Source organism: Syngnathus scovelli, chromosome 4 (assembly GCF_024217435.2).
Source record: "Syngnathus scovelli strain Florida chromosome 4, RoL_Ssco_1.2, whole genome shotgun sequence".
Lineage (NCBI taxonomy): Eukaryota > Metazoa > Chordata > Actinopteri > Syngnathiformes > Syngnathidae > Syngnathus > Syngnathus scovelli.
The window spans coordinates 7559476-7574165 of record NC_090850.1 but is presented as its reverse complement, the minus strand read 5'-3'; the positions used below and the strand labels follow the sequence as shown (position 1 = coordinate 7574165).

Sequence of the window (14690 nt, the reverse complement as noted above, 5' to 3'; positions counted from 1 at the left end):
TCTGGGTTACTTGTAAGTCATGTTCCTATTTCTTTCTATAGCAAAACAACTCAAGGTTAGCCCATCATTAGTGTCACGTCTCGTCCCCAACTGCTCCACTATGCGTCTGTTGTCTTGGTTTCTGTCTGTGTGCTCGCCCCTCCCCTCCTGTGTGCCCATGATCAGTGTGATTATTCCCACCTGCCTCTCGTTACCTGTCGTGTATATAAGTCCTGTCTGCCCCTCACTCCCTGTCGGATCATTGGTTGTGGTTGTTCGGTATTGGATTTACGTTGCGTGTTCCTGTCATGAGGTCCTTTTTGGTTCCTGCTGTCGTCCGGTCTTGCTGTCGTCATGTCCTGATGTCGTCTGGTTTCACGTCCCGGTCAGTCATTCATGTTATTGTGGTTACGTCGTGTCAGTTTGCCTTTTTTGAGTTCACCAATAAACCCTGGTCCAAGCTGCACTTGGTCGTCCTGCTCCATGCTCCACCCGACCGTGACAATTAGCATGTTTTAAGTACCTGTACATCAGCTGTACGTTCATAACACAAAAATGAAGCATATTAAGAATACAACACTGTTTCAACTGCGAAACATGAAGAAGGCTCTGTTATGTTCTGGGGCTGCTTTGCTACATCTGTCACTGGGTGTCTTGAATTTGTGCAGGGTGCAATAAAAACTCATGACTATCAAGATATTGAGGAAAGAAAAATACTGTCTGTGTCAGAAAGCTTGCTCTGAGTCAAGTCACGTTTATTGATCTAGCCCTTAATGGCAAAAAAGTCTCAAAGGGCCCACAGTTGACAATTATTAATGACATCCCTATTTTGACCTCCAGAAGGGCAAGGAAAAACTCCAACTGATGAGAAAACTTCCAGGACGACCAGGCTGCAACAATGCGTAGCGAGTGGACAACATTTAGCTCACAATGTAATACGAAACGATGTGGAATAAAGAAGTGTAGAAGTCTATTTAATCAGAGGAAGCACTGCAGGAAGACACCATCAGTCATCATGGCAGCGCCAGTGAGGAGCTGGTCCACCTCAGCTCTTGTCCCGGACAGCAACTAACCCAAAACACACAGCTAAAAACTAAACATCGGACTATCCAGAATGATCCTTCTATGAGCACTGATCTGAATCCTATTGAACATCCGTGAACAGCCTGATTGTCACTGGTTAATTTAGATTTTGATTTCTCATTACTTTAGTCAGATTCAAGTCATTTCACTGACCACTGTGGCACATTCTTTTATTTGCGGAGGCGTTCAAACATTTTTGTCCATTTGTGTATTCATGGGACAGGCCTGTGGGCTACACGTGTGATCCTTGGGGGCTGCTTGGTGACCACAGGCCCCATAGAGGATCCCCCTGATCTTTTGGTTTGAACATAGCAGTCACAAAGCAACCCACAGCCATTAGTTATCAATTTGTTTCACACCACACCCCCATAAAGGCAATTTATTGATGTTACTTAACCATCTCATCTGTCAGTTTGAGGTTTTGGCAAACACTTGATGACCTTGTTGCATTTGAAAGTAAAGCCATGGCAGTGCTGTCAAGTATTGTTGGTTTTGAAGATTTGTTAAAGGTCAGTCTGGGTCTATTTGACACTGATTAAAACCCACTGAAGTCATCCACTGGCTCAGACAAGGCTTGCCATATTTAGCTGAGGAGATTAATGACCTTATCAACCACCGGTTATCAGGGAATCGGTTTGCTGACCAACCAGATTTGAGTCTGAGGGGAGCAGAGCAGAGCGAAAGAGTGAAATGAGGTTGGATAATGAGGAAAAGCAGGCTGGATCACCAAAGGGAGAGCGCATCGAGCTCCCTCCATACATGCTGCTACTGGCACCATCGTTCTGTCTGTATCTCTTTAAGAGCTGAGAGAAGGAACGTGTATATGTGCGTGTGCGTGTGGGGGAGGGGTATCGACTGGGGTGGAACAGTCGTGTAATGAGTAGATACAAGAGAGGCGAGAGATAGATGGAGAAAAATAGCGACAGGCCAAAAATGAAGAGGAGGGCAGATGACCTGGTGCAATTGAGGGAGACAACAATTCTGGTTTAGGGGGACGCTGGGATGGAGAGGACAATGGAGCGGAATGTTTTTTTTCGGCATCTCTTAACACCCTAAGGAGAGAGCCTCCTGTGCAGAGTGGAGAGGGGCAGGAAACAGGAGATAACCACACTCCACTTTGCTTCGGCCTCTTTGGCAGTCTGTGCTGTAATGACTCAATGACTCGAATTGTAGCCCAAATGTTTGTTTTCCAGGCTTTGCTATAGAGAAATTGCTGCAACTTTCTGCTCTTCTACATTTTGTCTGAATGTCGTACCAGTGCGGTTGGATTTCAGCTTCATGTCTGCCGGGGCAGGAGGGATGTGCTCTGATGGCTAATTGAGCCGAGCTCGATTGCTGCTTCGTAGGCCTGCGGGACTGTTGGAAAAGCCTAGCCCTCGCTTGTCTGGAGCGCCCGAGACGACGGGCCGGAGAGCTCTCCGACGGTGCAGAGGGTGGAGGAGGCACTGGACGAGGATGAGGAGGAGCACTGTTAGCCAGCTCACCCATGTATAGCAACTGTCTTCATCGCTCCCGCTCCATGACTGAGGCATAGATTTCTTCTCCATCCTACATGATGCATTTTAGGCCTTCCTGTCATTCCTAACAGGAGAGTGGATTTAATATTTGAAGGCAAGGAAGCCAGGGGCCCGTGCCTCACTGCTACTTGTTCCGGACGAGGCCTCCTCCCCACTTGCTACTTCTGAGTTAACTTGGCCTTTGTATTTCTTTTTCTTGACATTCTAAGGATTTGCCTAAACCTGTTTCATGCATGTCCACTGGAGGCAGGTTTGACTTTGATGATGGGGGGTCGTACTGTGGGGGGTGGGAGCAGGGAAAAGCCCACGGCAGAGGGGTCTGCACGGGGCCACAGGGTCAGGGCGAGTACGCTGGGGCATGGAGTCATGGCTTTGAGGTCCTGGGTGTGTACACGTGGCCCAGTGGGAACAGCTATCAGGGCACCTGGGCGCAAGGCAAGCGGCATGGCATTGGAGTGGAAAGCAAGGGCCGCTGGGATTATAGAGGGGAATGGACGCAAGGGTTCAAAGGTCGCTACGGACAGCTGGAAAGCACAGCCAGTGGCGCCCGCTATGAGGGAACGTGGAGCAACGGCCTCCAGGATGGATACGGAACTGAAACCTATTCTGATGGAGGTAACGCTGATTTAGAGTCTTCGTCATCATTCTGACTGAGTCTCCTCTGCAACTGCTATTAAACTCGTGTTTAAAACAAAAACTGGTGGAGTGCTTAGCACATCCGCCTTTCTAAATCTTCCCCCCAGAACTCCCCATACGGATTTGTGTGTTCTCTCCATGCTTGCCTGGGTTTTCTCAAATTACAATTACAAGAGCATGCATGTTAGACAATTGAAGATGATAAATTGTCTGAATGCAAGCTTTTGTTTATCTACGTACATGTGCCCCACGAGTAACTGTTGACTCTCGCCCAAGTTGACTGGCATGAGCTCTCCCATGTGCAATATAGAGAATGGATGGATGGAAATTGAACCACTTGCTGAGCCTGGTGTCGAATACATGGCTTCTCCAGTGTAGTGACATAATTATAATGTGGGTCACATCCACAACAGACACCAGGAGCGTTTAGGTCTGTATCATTAAATATAAAAGAGCTAATATAGGGGCGGAGGAACATAGTCATCACACCTCGTATTAGCTCAGCATCACACCCTCGGTGCTGTAAAGTCACCATGGTAACACAAAGACATCAGGTCAGCCTGTCACTAGAGACCACAGCTTACACCCATTCAGTCTGATTGGCTGTTTTCCCCTCACCCCGTCATCAGGCTTTTCCCTGCTTACTTATAATTTAGGCCCCTTTAATGTGTGATGCAGCCCAAGCCGAGCAAAGGAGAATGTCGGAGTTCAGTGCTGGATTAGGGAACACGGTCTTGGGTGTTTGCTGTGAAGTTACTGTTACAAAATGTTCTTAAACAGGAAATATAAACTAGTCACTGAATGCAAAGGGGGGGGGGACTGCGTCACATAAAACGCCTCGCCTGGTCTTCCGCTCACGTGGAGGACCGCCGACAGAGGAATTCTGCATGCACGAGCTGACACATTTTCTCCAAGCCAGTAAATCTAGGCACACAACACAGAGGAGAGACGAAATGGGCATGAATCGTCCACAAGCCCGCACAGCACGAGCTTGCTTGTTTTCAGCACCACAGACAGCTCCTGGTCAGGTTGCGGGCAATTAGGCAATAACGCCAGACTGTGGCGTCGACCATGCTAACAAATACAATGGGGAGGCGTTATGTGTACACCTTTGCAGCATATTTACACACTATTTGATATATATTTTTGTGTGCGTGTGCACCATACTTTATTAATCAAATTGTATTCTCGTTGTATGCTTGCAATGGACTGCAATGCCCCTTCTTCTCACTGGGCGCTAATTCTAATTTTGCCCTTCTCGTGTGGCTGAATAAAGTAAGATAAAAACCTGTACTGGAAACTTTTACACTAATGCATGGTTGCTGCCATTCACACAAGTAACAGGTAGAACTTTTTTTTCAGTCTTTACAACAGACTTTCTCAAGAATAGCTGGCTGTCTATCCAACTAGTGGTATGGAACTTGCACTTTACTTGGAGTGGTTCTCAAAAAATGTATAGCTACGTGAGGGGTCACAAATATTGTGCTTGCTGGCACCAGGTATCCCCCAAGAACTCCATGAATGACACGAATGACATGAGTGTTCTAAAAATAACTCACCTGTGATGGGACAAATATGTGCTGTATGGGTGTGCTGTACCCTCAAAAAGACACCTCTTTTTTCCTATCTGGGGAAAACAGCAACAATAAGTGACCGTAAGTAACTTTCCCATGATTAATAGCAATAAAGGTCAAATTTGCAGCACCACTTCATGCACCTTGGAGAATTATGGAGCAAATATTGCTATACTAGCAATCAATAACTGGATTGTATGTGCACAATTCCCCCTCCATATTTAGTGTACGGTATTTCCGTATTACTCACATGAAATATTTCAGATTATCACAGCAATTTTGACATCACACCCAAGTAAATCTTTTTTTTTTTTTTTTTCTCTAATTGGGATACATTGTTCCATTAATCACAGCAAATCATCCAGGTCTTGATTGAGCAAGTCAGACCCATTCCATCACACTACCACCACCACGTTTGACTATTACATTCATGTTCTCTTTTTTTTTTTTCTTTTAAAAAAATGTATGGGATGTAATAATGTGCGCACCTAAAGAAAACTTCTTTCTCATTAGTTACGGAATAGTATAAAATTTAACCGAAAGACTTAACAAATATGTTTTTGGGCAAAGTGAGATTTTAGTTTTTTTGTTTTTGTTTTGTTTTCATCATCATTATCATCAATTAAAGTACCAATTCGAGTACCACATTTATTAAGAGTACCTAATAATTGCTGTGACTATGACTTGGAAACCTCTCACAAATTGATGGATTTCAATCATTATGTTTCTCATTTATCTTTGGATTTCATGTTTGACATGATATGACAAAAATAATTATTCTGAGGAAACCATTTAAGTACAGTAGCCATTATTCAAGTGCAAATTTCAAATTTCTGTATGTCCGCTAATAATGTTTGCATTTGTTAAGGGATATTTTTTTCTGCATTATTTCCTGTTTGTGTGGCCTAATTGGGAATTAATATCAGCTATAATGTATATTTGGGACACGTTCCGTGTCCCAATTACATACTACATACTAATTATACACAGATCTAACTGAAGAGTGGTCCTCTGAGAAAACAAGACCATCTTTGTTCTTCTATCTCTTACTACGCAATCAATGCAACATGTTCCCTTTCAGCGGCCATTTATCGCAGTGCACAGTCGACGTGACAGAGACAGAAGCTTCATTATGGGCCGAGTCTTGATATTATTACCCTGTGAGAATTATTTGACTGTTCTATGCAGCAACGTGCACTTGAATAAACCTAAGAAACAAATCTGTAAAAGGGTCATAAAATTTGATAAGTAACAAAAAAAAAACACCAGCCAACTTTGAGAGCTAATAATGCATAAACATTTTGGTTTAAAGTGGATTTGATAAAGTTGATTTATCTTTAGTAGGTGCGGTAGTGCTCGGCAAATTACAGGATTTCATTTTGGGCCAAATTTAATTTTTTACTCTCTTGAGTCATAGACATAGTGCATAATCTGGATTCACAGGTCACCTCTTACTCTTCTTAGGGCAAAAAAACAGCTATGATGTCCAGTAAATGAATTTAATTGGATGCAAAGCTGAAAATGTTGTTTTTTGACCTGAAACTGGATCTGTTTCACTTGTCATCACTGTAAAAAGTTTACTTCTCCACACTGAAGGTCCACATTGAACAGGTTGTGACTTTTTGTGACTTAAAGTATGGGTGACCATCTACCTGAACAGGTTGGACTAAAAAAAAATAGCAAAATCCTAAAAAGATAGAGAAAGAAGGAGCCTAAATAGTGATACCAACAGCAGAAATATCATAACATACAGTAGAAATGTTATTAATATCAACACGACTGCTCTTATTTTCACTAATATACTGCTTTCACGCATGATAATATACGTATTAATATGAGTATGATTATTAGTTTTAGCTTGGTATAGGTATTAATCTAGGTATTTGTATTAATGTTGGTATCCGTATTTTTGTTTTCCCCCTTTAAGGCAGTTGCAGCTACTCTATAGAGCAGGGGTGTCAAACTCATTTTTGTCGCGGGTCGCATCGTAATCATAGTTTCCTTCGAGGGCCATTATTACCCCCTTATGATATGGTACACACGTAGTATAGGCTACACAACAAACTGACGAATAACAAGTTTTGAAATAAGAAACGAATAAAAACTGTTCCAATATTTTAAAAAGATGAATGGCAATAAAAATCGCAATACCTCTATTTTTTTTAAAGTGAAAATAATTAGTAATTTTAATATTGACACATGAACTCAATGCACAATTTGTCTTCTTGGGCCACATAAAATGATGTGGCGGGCCGTACCTGGCCCTGGGCCTTGGGTTTGACACCTATGCTAAAAAGCAGTGGTTCTTAACCGGGGGTGTGAGAATGCTTCTTAGGGAGGATACCCTGGGGTAAATTTAACATTTTTCAGGGATAATGGTCGGGTAACAGAAAAAAGTGAAAAATTCTGGAAATCAAGAAGTCATTGTGTTAATTGGCATTAGGGATAATGCTAATTAAGCCTTATAGCTGTAAAGTAAACCAATTATTATTATAATTATTTAGGGTTAGGGTTAGGGGTGCGAGAACTGGTTGGTGAATTGAATGGGGTGTGAACAAGGAAAAAGGTTAAGAACCACTGCTATAGAGGCAAGCAAGAAACGGGTAGAGATTCAACGACTTATAAAAATATAGTCGGCAGGTATATGAGAGAGGGACTTTGTGAAGGAAACCTTGTTTATAAACTGCATTAACTGCCACAAACGCAACTTTTCATTCTACTTTTGCCAGTTCTACCTCCAAGTTTGACCAACTTGAGGCTATATTGACAAGTAAGTGCTGACATTACATTAGCTCGCACACTGCATTACGATAAAAGTATTTTCAAATAAAAATGCTCTAAGGGATGCATAAACCATGTCTACAAGATACATTTTGGAGTATAGCTGCAGAAGAAGAAAGGAATCATCTGATTAACAGACTGGTTGCTGCATGGAAGGGAATTGAAGTGATAAATGTATTGCACCCTTGAGGGTGCTTTTGATGCTTTGCTCACTTGGATCATGGCGCTGCTGAGGAGGCAAGTCCAGTGTCTCTTTATATTCCTGAAATGTAGTAAATGTTTCATTCGGCCAAATTGTTATTGTCTGATAAGGCTGCACCCAAATATGGTCCTAGAAACTGTGCACTATCACTGAAACGCATGGTGCTGTTTTAAATGAAATGTCTATGAAATTGTTGACACGGGGTTGACCAATCGGTGAAAGAATATTCCACAAGGAGAGTTATCAAGTAATAAAAGAAAGCCATAGTTGTTTGACTTCTGACTCATGTTTCTGTCTGGGCCAGGAACCTACCAGGGCCAGTGGCTGGGTGGGATGCGTCATGGCTACGGCGTGCGGCAGAGCGTGCCATACGGCATGGCGGCCGTCATCCTCTTCCCTCTGCGAACGTCCATAAACTCCCTCCGTTCTGAGCACAGTCACGGCCCCCCGGCTGTGCTTGAGGACAGCGTGGCCAACACGCCCACGGACGGGGTGGTGGCTGGGCTGGCCGGCAGCCCCATCGGCCGAGGAGGCTTTGCTCTCATTGCTCCGAGTGAAGCCGAGCGCCAGAGAAAGAGGAAAGGTCGCTTCCGGCAGTCCATCCTCAGCGGCCTGAAACTACGACGCTCGGAATCTAAAAGCTCCCTTGCCAGTCAGCTGAGCAAACAAAGTTCTTTCTGTAGCGAGGCTGGCATGAGTACGGTCAGCTCGGCTGCGTCCGACATCCACTCCAATGCGAGTGAAAATGATCAGGGCGCTCCTGTGGATGCAACTGTTACAGAAATGTATGCAGGTGAGTGGCAAAGCGACCACAGGGCTGGCTGGGGCGTGGGTCGACGCTCGGATGGCCTTCACTACGCAGGTGAATGGGCAGGGAACAAAAGACATGGGTATGGATGCACCACCTTTCCTGATGGCACCAAGGAAGAGGGAAAGTACAAGCAGAATGTGTTGGTGAGCGGCAAGCGCAAGAACCTGATTCCGCTGAGGGCCAGTAAAATCAGGGAGAAGGTGGACCGAGCTGTTGAAGCGGCAGAAAAGGCTGCGGAAATTGCCAAGCAGAAAGCTGAGATTGCCATGTCAAGGTAATTTTTTGCTTATGCACAAATGAAGGGTTGAACATGTACTGTAATATAGTACATGTCCGATCCTTCCATAAAGTAACTACATGGTGTTATTGTCCTGCCAAAAATAGTGAAGGGGCTCAAAATTCTTTCTATAAATGCATTTGGATGTATTCTGTCAGAAGTATTGTTAGTGTTCTCCCCATGCTTGCGTGGGTTAACTTTGAGCACTCCGGTTTCCTTCCTGATTCCAAAAATATGTATGAATTGCCGATTCCAAATTACCTGTCGGTGTGATTGTGAGAGTGATTGGTTGATTGTCTATGCGTGCCCTGCGATTAGCTGGCAACTAGTTCAGGGTGTTCCCCGCCGACCGGTATGAAATACTGCATGTTGATCCAGAGTCAGTTTATAAAAAGGTAGACAGAACACCTTTCGATTTTCTCCCAGAATTCTAAAGTGTATGAGTGAAATGTTTCCAATTGTTGTGACCAGAATGAGCCACGCTCGTGGAAAGGCAGAGGCGGCAGAGGGAGTTGCACGGAAGGCCATGGAAGAATGTCGACTGTCACGGATAGCTGCCAAAGAGCTCTCACCCTCCTTTAACATCTACAGCAATGGTGAGTTGTCCGTGTACAATAGTGATGGGAAAATGAAGCTTCATGAACCAGTTGTTGTATTCTTTGGCTCCTCTAGATGGCAATGTTGGTTTAAAGTGAGGGTTTTAAGAAATGGCAAGTCGGTGGGCTTTCAGCTCTTCCGTGAACAGAGTGCCATCTCGAGGTCTAAATAAACACAACAACGGATTCATGAATCATCTTGAAGCTTCATTTACCCATCATTAAAAAACAGTATGGAATGAACAGAAATAATGTTTTCTATCCATGAAATCTTTCATCAATGTCACATCTACATAAGAAAGGAGTGGTCCACAGAACCATTTTCATAATTCACAGTAGTCCAGTGTGTATTCTCTGGTTGCCTCACACATGATATTTACATACAAAGTTTGCATAGTTATTTATCAACTAGTGTATTTATCATGCCAAATTCTCTGGCCTAGATACAAATCATTAAGGTAGAAATGGAGTAAGATGAAAATGAGTGGAACAAACAAAAGAGCTATGTGAAAAACAAAATTGTTCACTGTTAACATGACAGATGGCGCTTCAGATGTTAACACTACCACTACTTCAGATATCAAGGAAATCAGGAATGCTAAACATTAAAACTGCATCAAAATATCACTGATCTCACTGTAGCTGCTCTTCTGCTGTAAACCGTGGAAACAGCCGAGATTGAATCAACAGCACCCCTGCTGACTGCAACCAAGTCGTCAACTCCATTTTACACCAGTTTCAAAGCTCACTTCATCAACAACCACTTCCAGTCTACAACACAACAAAAACAATTAATTAATCTCTTTCATCTATTGCTAGCTGTCTCATTGATAGATTCTGTGCTCAGCAGCTGCATAATAAGGACTGGGCCACTAATTCAAATCAAGTCACAGTTCGTTTGCTGTATTTTTCATGCTGTCATAAAAAAAAAAAAAAAAGAAAAATTAGCAAAACGGGTGGTGTAAAATTCTGCTTTCAGAAAATTGTATTAACCAGAGGTATTCAACTAATTTTTGTCACGGGACACCTTATGTTTTCCTTCGGAGGGCCATTCTGCCTGATGCAATACACTGTATGATATGTATGATCGCCTCATAATATACACAACAAATTGAAGGATAACTACTTTTGTTTTTCCAATTCAACTATTTTTTAACACATTAGTAACAAAAAAAAAAAAAACAATATTGCAATAAACCCTGAGAAGACAATTTGCAAACATAAAGTCGAAACACATGATTTGCCCTTGTGGGCTAAATCTGGCCCCCGGGCCTTGATTTTGACACCTGTGGTGTAAATACTTGCACATAAACTTTCTTATGTTGTATGAATAATTTATTCTTGTAGTTTTAGTTTGAAAGGGTAGCCGATAGGCCTGAAGTCAGTCATACTGTTTTCTAAATTTGAACTTTTATTTTAAGGTAATCCAAATATTAGAAACAACTCTCAGTATTATAGAGTATAGTTCTAGTATATCACTGCAAGTTACAACTCCATAGTGTCAATTATACAAATGATCATTGCAAAGGCCGTTTTGATACAGCTCTCGCATTAGATGTGTTAAGATTACGCAGGTGTCCCTAATAATATGGTAAGAAAAAGCTTGTTATCGAAAAAAGAGCAATGAAGATAGATACTTTTGAAACTTTTAGTTCATAGAATGAAGATTGGATTTTACAGTGATTATGTTTGCCATTTTGCTTTCGTTACACAGCATGTTATTAACACTGTCCCGTATTCTGGCACACACGCACTGTGGGGTTTTGCCAGATCACCTCATTGGCGTTAATATCCAACTGTTTTCTTAGGGCTCGAATGTCAAATGCCCCAGCACCAGAACGTCAAGGACAAAGACCATGAGGTCATCTCCACCGGAACAGACAGTCCAGAGCTGTGTACTCCGGACATGACACCGCCTGTTATAACGCCCGATCTCAGCCCTGCGCTGAGTGTCCCCATCTGTCCGACCCGCAGCCCACCCAATCATGTAAATCGTTCCAGAAATGCTTGCTTCATGAGACAGAGCGCCGTGGATGATCAGGGTGGGTCAGAGATCCAAGTTCTGGTGGAGTCACGGGCCACGGACATACTGAAGGGGGGTGCTAACAACTGGGCGGATGACGTGTACCCAGATCGAGGCTGTAGCAGCCGCTCAACAACGCCCTCTTTACTTGAAGAACAGGAGGGACAGGTTAATGGCCACGATCCAGTCCCTGTAACCAACCACAAGCTTCGTGAGAAATCAATCTCCAATTTCAAAGTCCGGGAGCACACTTCTTCCCACAGAGCATGGGAGCATTCTGCGTCCAACCCAAAGTCCTCCAAGCTTTCCACCTCTTCTCACAAGTCAAGGGAGTACACGTCATCCAATCATAAAACATGGGATCACGTGTCGACCAATCACAAGGCTTATGAGCATGCCTCTTCCAACTATAGGCAGGTACACATTTTATCCAATCACAAGGCTTTGGAACATAACGTGTCCAATCACAAGACTTCTGAGCATGCTTCCTCCAATCACAACTCCCAAGATTATATCTCCTCCAATCACAACCCCAAAGACCACGTTGCCTCCAGTTACAACTTTCGAGAGCATGTCTTCTCCAACCACCACCTGAAGCAGCACAATCCCTCCAACCACAAACTTAATGAGCATGCTGTAATTGACCAAAGGCAAGATGGCCTCACCCAGGGTTGGACTGCAGAAAGAAGCCTTAGGTGGAGCCCCGCCCATTCACGCCTCACAGAGCAGAATGAGGAAAGGATGAATGACTACACAGTAGACATGAGGCTGCAGTGTCCGCAATCGCAGATACCTCGAGGCTTGGCTCAGGAATCACCAGCCCCCAAAAACAACCGGCTGAGATCCCGAGGCCTGAGACCGGTCAGAGAGGGTTCCGTTGACTCTGTCCAGATGCTGGACAATTTGAATGCGGGGGCGGAGCTAGAGGACTGGCCGCTGCATAGGGACCTCACCCTCTCCCCACCGCTTCAGTCTCAGCCCATCACTCTGGAGCGGGAAGGAGAGATTCTCACCCCCAAATCAAACTCAGTAAGTCCAGTTCATGCTTTGTTTTTTTCCACAGCACAGGAGAGGCAAAGCTACACACTTTCATTACTGACGAGAATGTGAACATCTAAAGAAGCAAATGACATCACCAATTTTGTCTTTTCTTCCTCCCCTAGGGCTCCAGCTCCATTCTGGTGATTATGGTCATCTTACTCAATATTGGAGTAGCCATTCTTTTCATTCATTTCTTTATTTAAGCTAAAACAGGTATGATCTACTAAGACTTATTGATTACTGCAGTATATTATATTATTGAGATGGACATTGTGCTTAGTCCACTGTAGCCCACAGCCTGAATGATGGTCACAAAGCCTCAGTTTCTGCATGAATGCCATTCCTTTTACTCTTATTTTGAGCTTGCAACCATTAAAAGATGATTGAATATGTTTCATAATCAAGTGAAGATTGCAGCTTTACACAATTGTGGCATTTATGGACACATATGCATGAGTGTCCATTGCATACTTTTAAATGGACTGTCACCGGCAGATTAGGTCCATTTTCCATCCCTTGAGAAAAAATAAAAAAGAAACTGGTTATCATTTCGCAAACACATGAAACTCAAACTACATTTTGCACTGCACATCAAAACAGATGTTGTCCTTCAACTTTTTCTCATTCTCAGTCCCATGTATCAATCTCATTCCCCTCTTCGCACTATGCGCAACATACAGAACTATGCTGCAAGAGTAGATCCATTTAAAGGGCTCAGCCATTATTTATTTATTTATTTATTTATTTATTTATTCATCTGTTTGTTTGTGCATTTATTTATTTGTGCATTTATTTCTGTAGTCCAAATCCACTTGAAACTTTTGCATGAGGCTGTGTGGGGGTGTTAAAATGCATTATCAATCCCTTTAACATCACTATTCTGTTTTCATTTGTTTGGATTCCATCTAAGTGATCACTACTTGTTGCATTTGTTTAACGTCGCCACACAACCAAATCTTTGGATCTGGGGAGGGAAAATAAAGGCTCATGTGTGATTTGTGAACTTTTGTATATCACCAACACCAAATTTATACTCAAGGAACTTTGTTGGCAAAGAGATCTTTTTTTTTTTGTCAGCACTCCTTGTACATCGACACACATTCGCACGCGGCAACCCAACATGTGACACATTTAACTGCTGACAATACGAGAATTCAGCCTTGTCCCTTTGTACAGCCTCCAGACTGTTATGTTAGGACCGCTAATTATATACTATGGTATGTGTCATTATTATTCCTATTTGACAATTTTGAGAGCCAGCGAGAATGCAGAGTGCCTCATGTTAATTGAGTTTCCGTCTCCAATGAATTTTAATGTAAATTGCGATAAAACCCACAATGATGCCAGGCTATGAGGAAACAAATAACCTTCCACACAACTCACACACTCCCCACCTAACCAGGAATGGCATGCACTGTTTTGACTCCGTCTCTTAGTCACCCTTTGAACCACTCAAAATGGGAAGGTGGGGTTTCTACGGTGTCATTTGCTGACACTTTTTGGGCCGGACGGGATTTTTCCGCATGTTTGTTCAGCCTGCTCAATCTGGTGTCACTTTGTAAGGTCTCTCCTCCTCGTCTCTTTTATTTAGTAACACAAGGCTACGTGAGACATGGAGAGCAGTGTAAAATAAACGCTAGCTTTTAACTCTCGAAATCTCATGAGTTTATGAATGATATGAAAACAAATTCTCTACTATTATATATGTTTTATACTTGGCACCCAGTGGCATCATCATATTGTGACATCATTGCATGCCCAAGCATGCTCTTTCTTACGCTTTGGTTTATGAGGTTGTTAATGTGGGAAAAAATAATAAAATGTTTGAAATATGAACTAGTGACTCGTGGTTATTGAATACCATCATTGAGATGGTTTCTACTTTGTCACAGGTTATTTCATGAGAAACAAATCAATATAAAGCCTATCAAAGCTTAATATCAACCCTTAACACCTGTCAGAATGCATATATTGTTTGTTTGAATGCAAATTTTTAAAATTTTAATTTTTGGAAAAATATATCCCAGATATTATACTATTACAATACGTACTTTCTTTCCTTCACTTTTACTAACTGAAATTTCTCATGAGAAGGTAATGTTGAACTCTGCTGTATGTTTTGTGTTGCACACTACTCAGAGAACCAAATCACGTGCATTTTGCGGCTCAA

General features: G+C 42.7%; 2 protein-coding genes across 2 annotated transcripts in view; one reads left to right on the top strand and one right to left on the bottom strand.

The window, feature by feature from the left end:
* LOC125967100 (uncharacterized) overlaps positions 1-14690 on the bottom strand; it is a 187328-nt gene that overhangs the window by 110533 nt on the left and 62105 nt on the right. The window lies entirely within an intron of this gene.
* jph3a (junctophilin 3a) lies at positions 1789-14356 on the top strand. Its single transcript, XM_049717778.2, has 5 exons — positions 1789-3194; positions 8077-8857; positions 9332-9456; positions 11265-12508; positions 12643-14356. Exons 1-5 carry the CDS (start codon positions 2813-2815, stop codon positions 12721-12723), a joined length of 2613 nt encoding a protein of 870 aa, XP_049573735.1. The 5' UTR covers positions 1789-2812; the 3' UTR covers positions 12724-14356.